Source organism: Zea mays, chromosome 3 (assembly GCF_902167145.1).
Source record: "Zea mays cultivar B73 chromosome 3, Zm-B73-REFERENCE-NAM-5.0, whole genome shotgun sequence".
In the NCBI taxonomy this organism is placed as follows: Eukaryota; Viridiplantae; Streptophyta; class Magnoliopsida; order Poales; family Poaceae; genus Zea; species Zea mays.
This window is the reverse complement of record NC_050098.1, coordinates 228515845-228523692: the sequence shown is the minus strand read 5'-3', so window position 1 is coordinate 228523692 and position 7848 is coordinate 228515845. Positions and strand designations below refer to the sequence as shown.

General features: G+C 41.8%; 1 protein-coding gene across 1 annotated transcript; it reads left to right on the top strand.

Annotated features, from left to right (window-relative positions):
• Positions 1–1000: 1000 nt before the first annotated feature.
• LOC103651568 (putative F-box/FBD/LRR-repeat protein At5g56810) lies at positions 1001–3809 on the top strand. The gene is made up of 3 exons (XM_020551198.2): positions 1001–2078; positions 2805–2948; positions 3070–3809. The coding sequence occupies exons 1-3, from the start codon at positions 1101–1103 to the stop codon at positions 3451–3453; spliced, it is 1506 nt and encodes a 501-aa protein (XP_020406787.1). The 5' UTR covers positions 1001–1100; the 3' UTR covers positions 3454–3809.
• The last annotated feature ends 4039 nt before the right edge of the window (positions 3810–7848 follow it).

Below are 7848 nucleotides of genomic sequence, written 5' to 3'. Positions count from 1 at the left end.
TGTTCCCCGCACCGTTGCACATCCCGTGCTCCTCGCTGTGCCCATGCCAAATACCTACCTTCCTCGCCTCCTCTGTGCCCATGCCAAACACCTACCTTCCTCGCCTCCTTCCACTCTAGTCCCCGTCTGCACCTGCCTCTGCGTGTTGCCCTTGCCTCACTGGTCCCCTACCCCACCGCTATAGACCCCCACTTGGTCCCTTCCCTCACCTTCGCCCTTCACCTCCTCCTCGACGCCCGTGCCTCCGGTAAGGATCTCGAGAGGCTCGTGGCCGGCATTGAGGCGCTCAAGACTCCATCCAGGGCCACGATGGGTTGTCTTATCCATATGCGTGCTACTTCCACGAGGTGGATGAGGAGCGATGTGCAACCCAATCTAGGTCAACGTCGAGAGCATCACGTGAGTCACGGATGATGTGCTGTCATACATGGTCGAGCGTCCTGCTCTCGATAAACGTGGTCGTTACCGAGAGTAGGACTTTGTCGAGTGCGGCGCTCGACAAAGAATTCTTTGCCGAGTGCCCGACAAAAAGCACTCGGTAAATCGCCGAGCACTCGACAAAGAGCCGGTTTCCGGTAGTGATCCGTACCTTCACACCCCTACATGTAGCGTCGTACTTATAAGTATATAGCACTTGGCAGGTATCCACAACCATAGCGATGAATGAAAAACAGTAAAAAAGATAAATAATGGCTAGTTTGGAAACTTAAATCTGTTTTAGGATTTCTAGTGTTTGAGTAGGAAAATGAGTTAATTTTTCACTCAATTTTTGAAGCTCGAAGAGTATTTAAAATTTTAAAATTGCCCTAAAGAACATTCTCTACGCCGAAAAGGCCCAGAAAACATTGTGCTTTTTTATATAAAAAAGAAAAGGGACATTCTTTGTAGTAGGCCCGGTCCGGTTGGCCCACATGAAATTTTATTCCGACACTAGCCCAGCAGCACCAAACCCTAGGTAGGCAGGGGATAGTACTAGGGCAGTCAGAGCGAGTCAGAGCCTAGTCTTCCGGTCAGTCACTCAGTCCCAGTCAGTCCTGCTGCTTAACGCGATTCCCCATTCCTGACTCCCTCATCCCGACTCCGCCAGCCGCCAGTCCACCATGATTCCAGCACGATGTTGCCTCAGATTCCTCCCTCCACCGCCATTCACCCACGCTGCCCAGCCCGACGCCGCCGCAGTCTGCTTCCCGCCCCCCGAAACCAGTGAGGACCGCATTAGTCAGCTCCCACCGGATGTCCAGCGCACAATCGTCTCCAAGCTACCAGTTAAAGACGGAGTGGCTACCGCCGTGCTTTCCTCTAGGTGGCGCTGGATCTGGTCCTCGATCCCGCTCGTCCTGGACGATGCCCAGCTCCGGCCCGCCGGAGCGTACGAGCTCGACGACGACGAGGACGAGGATGAGGACACGGAAGCTGCCGAATACCTATCGAGAGCCGTGGTCGGGGATAAGGTCTCGGATATCCTCCGGAGCCACCCGGGCCCCTTCCGGTCGGTTCGCCTCACCTCGTCTCCGGCGAGTTCTCTCAGGGACTGGCTCCTGACCATGGCCGAAAAGGGCGTGGAGGAGCTCGTCGTCCTCAACTGCGAGTGGCCGACAGCCTTGATGGTCCTCTCGGTCGAGCTTCTCCGGTGCGAATCCCTGAAGCGCCTGCACCTCGCGCTCTGCCAGATGCCGCGCCTGGCCGTGCCCGGCTGGCCGGGGCAACGGCGCGCTGTCCGTTTTCCCAACCTGCAGCAGCTCGTCCTGTGCCACGCCTTCGTCCCAATATCTGACATCGGCGGCTTCCTGGCCGGCTGCCCCGCTCTGGAGGTGCTCGCTTTCGTGGAAAGCTGTGGGGTGCCGCAGTACATCGACGCCTTCTGCCCCATGCTCAAATGCTTGCTGTTCTGGCAGTTCAAGCCGGTGAAGCTCACCGTGGACGCGCCGCGCCTTGAGCGTGTCATTCTGTGGCGAACCAACCAGTTCTTCATCCCTCCACGGACGAGGGTAATAATACGACGAGCCCCCAACCTTAGGATGATTGGTTACCTTGAACCCAAGCTCCATGTCCTCGAGAGCGGGGACACAGTCATCAAGGTATATATATCGTGGTCAAGTACGTAGCTGCTTGCCACAGTTCTTTGCAGCCATGTCTTTATATAAGCTAATTTTCTCTCTCTCTCTTTCTCCTTGCAAAACAAGTACAAGCTGGCTGATGAAGTCCTAGCTTCATGGACCGGCCAGATAAATTTGAGATCTTGTGCCAAATTTAAAGCAGCGTAATATATATTTTTATTAAAAATCAGTAATAACAATCTGCAAGTTACAGTAATATATATTGCAATAGAATATCTAAAGAAATATATCTATTTTATTTGAATAACATCGTTTTTTGTGGGTTTTAAAGAAAATCTTGTACAATATGCTTATGTTCTATCTTCTCTAAAGCTTCACTCTTGAGTGCTATTGTGGCTAAATAATGTCTTTTTTTACCATAGTAGAACACAAATATGAATTTAGTAGCTTTAATTTAGAGAATTTCGTTCACGCGGATAAACATGTTAAGATTCTATGAAGATTCATTCTTTAGTGCAGCGCTCGGTAGTTTTGTTTCAACGTAGCGGTATAGGTAGAGAGGAAAATATGTGCTACATATTAACATATATTGTAGAAGATCATATATAAAACTAGAATACATCTGTTAAGTTCTAGACCCTTAATTTTTGGAGACCCTCGCACAGCTCGCACATGCCTAGACCCGGCCCTACCTAGCTTTGCATCGCCATTACATTTTCATTCACCAATTGTACATATATTATGCAGGAGGGGACAAGGCCCAATCCGGACGCCATGCTTCCTAGCGTTGAGATCCTGGCAGTAAAGATACGGTTTGGCGTACGGGAGGATGAAAGGACGCTCATGTCTTACCTCAGAGTTTTTCCTAACATTAGAACCTTGCACATTCAGGTACTAATAACCGTACGTACCCTACAATACTTTGTGTCAATAATCATTGCGCGACCGATTTCATTAGTGAATAACCCGTTGCCTCTATATATATGCATGCCTACTGCCTACATTTTTGCAGTCGGCTCCAGGTCCATTACATCTAGAAGATGAGGATGCTGGTGGCGCTTTCTGGATCGATGGCATTTTTAGCTCGATCAAATGCATTTCCAAAATTAAGAAATTCTCATTTTACGACTTCTACGACATGGGCAACGACAGCGAGCTCTTGTTCATTAAGAGCATTGCACAGGCATGTAGCTCGCTGGAGCACATGCTTATTGCCATCAGTGCAAGTATTATGGAACCGCCCAGTTGGTTGAAGTCCAGGTTAATGGACGCTATGTCTGAGGTTGAATGGGCTAGTGAAGCAAGTATGTTGGATATCGTCACTGGTAATCACAAGGAGTGGGAGTACGGGACAGCATCTGATCAGTCGCTTAGTGATCCTTTTGAGTACATTTGAAGTCCCTAGCTCTACTTCTTAATGCATGATCCTTGCATTGCAAGTGATAATAATGTACCATTCTCTACTGGATTTCTGACATGCAATATGGATCTATTATAGTGTTTGTTTCTTAGTCCTTGTCGTAGCTTCTCCCAAAAACTGTGGTTGGCTAGAAAAATATTTGTAAGGAAAAAAATGGGGTTTAGGAATCAATGGTATCAAGAAAATGAACATTAGTAGCTTAATATTGGAAATAGTTAGTGTGGTGGAAGATTGAACATGTGCATTGTCTTTGGTAGTACATTGTCCAGACTAAGGTCTCTTTGTGTGTAAAACATTTTTACAGTTTCTATCCAATACCATGTTTTGCGCCATACCGTTGTATTTTATGTCATGATGTGTTTGGTTGCATTCCTGAAAAGTATGTTTTCAAAACCATGTTATTCTAGATATCATAGTATTTTTGGAGTATTGGAAACTCCACTCCAACCCGAAGTTTTCATGGTATGGCTAGCTTTTTCCTACAATGTTGTATCTTTCTCAAAACCATGGTATTTTTACAAACAATGTTTCTCAAAACCATGGTATTTTTAGAGCTGTCAAAACTGCGGTATTGTCATGACAATTGCAAAATTTAGTATTGTAAAGCCATGGTTTTGAGAAAAAATATTGCCAAATAGGCCCTAAATATTTACAGCACACAATACTGTTAGCTCTGTAAAATGTAGGAATATATGGAGACACTTCTGTAAGGAGAAACCTTATTAAGGTTAAACCTATTTACTTTCAAGGTAGAAAATAAAATAAAATCATGAATGGAACAAACATTCTTTTTTCGTACCAATGTTTAGATGCGTGAAAACCCAATTTGTCTCTATCTCTTATCAAATTCTCTTTGCTTGAGCTGTGTGACAACGAAGTTATTATGGTTAAAACAATGTCTTGATATGAACTAATGTAACCTGATCTTTCAAAAAAAAACTAATGTAACCTTACCTTTAGAAGATGTCTCCCGGTTGGCCCCATGATTTATACGGAGCACAATGGTCTGAAGTTAAGAACATCCATGGTGATTATGTCAATTCCTCTATTGGATTTCTCTGTGTGAACAGTTCTTGACCCCCACTGAAAAGGCTGTTCATTTCTTCACGTACGGAAATAAATATTCCCAATATATAGATTTAAAATATTCATGTAGTTGATTGAGCAAAATTCTACTAGAAGATTATCTTCTATCAAGAAACAAATGGCTTGGCGACCCTCTACTCATGTTATTTGTACAGTAGTCGTGAAACTATATATCCAACACTTATTTGGTGGAAAACAAAAATAATAATAGACCTCTTGTGACCTGCAACTATACAATTTGCTGGGTAATGTTCTGCACACTGAGTCTTTCTACTATTTGCTGGGTAACATAGAAAAATACAATTACTCTAATCACGCATCCTTGCGGGATATTTTGTATATTTGCTGGGTATGCACAGGAAGCGGTAAGGGAAGGGGGGCAAAAGTCATTCTCAAGGCAGCCATCAAATAAAGTTGGCGACTCAAGGCCTGTCAGGTCACCACCAGGTGATCAGACCTACTGAGAAAGGATGTAGTAGATGAAGATGATGCATAGAAGTAAATCTGTGTTACCAAGGATGTGTTGGCATGCAAATGAAAGCTTAAATTTCTACATGTAATAACAATGGTAGTGGCACTCTATCTCTGGTGCCTTTAATTAAACTCTGATCTCTGTCGGAAGGTCTAGCTAGCTGTAGCATCTTGAGTCAGGTCTAATAGGCATATATGATCTAGATCAATAATAGTGAACACAATGAACATACAAGTTTTTTTTCTTTTATTATTCTGAGATGTCAGCATTTCCTCCGCTTATTCTTTGTTACCAGTAAATGCTTATTTCCCAGAAACCAAATAATATGATTTAGTAGAGACTTGCTAATCAACAGTGTGTTTACTGTGTTCATATGTTTTGGTTCCTATAGCTACTCCTTACAGCCCTATTAGCTGGATATGTTACTGGTAGCAGTCTTCATCAGACTGCATTAGTATCTCATCTTATATCTATCCCGACTTGCATGTTTCATCTAATAAAGCTACATAGAGATTTACGTCTCTTTTGGTAAATGGTAAATCTTTAAAAATTATTGCTAGAAACAAAGTTAAACATGCTCTGTATAATATCCATTTCCAAGATAAATGCAATTTAGCATATAATACAGCATTCAACATTTTAGGTAATAATGTTTTCCACATTTTCTTATTTTTTGATAAAACAGAACGAACTGCAACCACAGTTTAAGATGTCACTTATTGTTTTTTATTAACTGCCACTAATTTCCGCACACCACCTATTAGCTATCGATTATGGATTATTAACCAGTTCACGGGCATGCGTCTATCTCTTGAACAAACTTCTATTCTTCGCGCTCTTACTAGGAATCACCGTCTTCTGATATGATCCACTAGGTTTTGACCGGTATGTGATGATTGTTGATTGGATGTTTGCATAGATTTATTACTGGGAAAAGTTATGAAAAATGTTGTTTGCAGGAAGTATAAATTATTGGACAGCAAGTTGGCATAAGGAGCATCATACCTTCTACTAACAAGCACAACAACACTGTACATGATTTTCGGCGGCCACTGTTATTTTCGGCGGCTAAGGGGTGGCCGACGAAAATAATGGCTAATTTTCACATCCTTCTATCTTTTGATATGGCCTCTTTATTTAAAACCCTACAAATTGTTCTTGAATTGCTGCTATCCTTTCCACGAACGAGTACTTCCTCTTTCATCCTTATTACCTATCATTTGCCAATAGCATTAATAAAAAGTGTTACTGCATTGAACTAAAAGCCAAGATACTTTAATTTATTATTAGAAAATAAACATCAATATTGTACAAAATATTGATTTACCTCGATATCTTTGGCCACTGACATATTACCTACGAATGTATGAATAAATTTACAAACGTAATAACCACAAAGGTTGGTCCCTATCTCTAGTACCAAACACTAAAATCAAGAAAAAGTTATAAATTATTGTTAGCAAATAACTTGAGGTATCTGGAAGCTACAAACATACCAAAAATTTTGCCTAAATTTAAGATTTTCTTTTAGGCTGACATGCTTTTTACGTAGCTGACTCCATGCACTAAATAATTAATCAAAATTATAAGTCCTTCATGCATGCATAATTTAATCATTTAGAGGTTTAGATAGTTAGGTATGAATATTATTGTTTAAGAAGGTCTACAATTTCCTTTAAGTCCTCAATCGTCTTTCTCAAGGAGTCAAGGATAATTACAGTGTCGTCTTCCATTGACACCACAAGAAGTACCTAATGAAAGCTATAGAAAGGTTATAAACATGTAAAGCAAATTAGAATACACATTTAGTCTGAGTAGGTATGAATACGAAAAGGTAATGGACACTTACTTAAAAATATACGAGATGAGTATGTATTACATATAGTTTTGCTTGTCAATGCAATTATGCAATATTTTTAGGGTCTCTAACCGAAACTGTTGGATTTTTCTTTGGTTTATTAACACTGGGTCTGTGATGCCGATATTGTAAATTTCTTCTTTACGGCATCGTTAGATCTCCATCCTTCAGGAACATAGTAGGTGTAAGAGAAGCTTTAGTTACCATTGAATATATATGAATCAGTAGCACACAAAAGAGAAGGTCAACACTTATAGAACCTAGGTGTTGATAAGAGAGAGATCGATCACATCCCGCTGGTATATCTTAAATATATCATAAAATGGGAGCCACATCACATTAATGTCATTGAAGTAGTCTTGTACATACATACCAATGCTTTCCCTACCATCGATTAATTCCTTCATATACCAGTCGTGGAATCTACGCAATTGGGTTGTAAGTTCAGGAACCTCTTAGTCGGACTAAAGGCTAATCATGCTTGTACTTCCATGCAAACTAATTTGATGACACTTCCCCTTTGTAGGTTTATTCATTTGTTTTCCAAGTATACATTCATAGTCAGAGGTAGGTTGCTTCTTTCTCGGCATGGTCATCTTTATAAAGAAAGCTTTTGTTGAAGGGTCTATTGGTGGCTCCTTCTCTCAAACTTCCTTCTTGAAATGTTCCTTCACCTTAGCTCCTCGACTATCATTTCGTAGTGTAGTTTTTTGGATGCAGACTTATGTAAAGAGTCACTATGTGTTCTCTTACTCCTTTTATTAGGGAGTTTAGATGGAGAATGAGGTGAAGGGCTCCTTCAAGTAGGTGCAGCAAGTGAAGGGCTCCTTCTAGTAGGTGCAGAAGGTGTAGGATCCTTCGAGGAAGTGGAGAGCCATCGGCTATTTTAATGTATTTTTTGTCAAAAACAAATCCATGCAGGACTTGTGAAAGCACGGTTTCATCGTAACCCTCT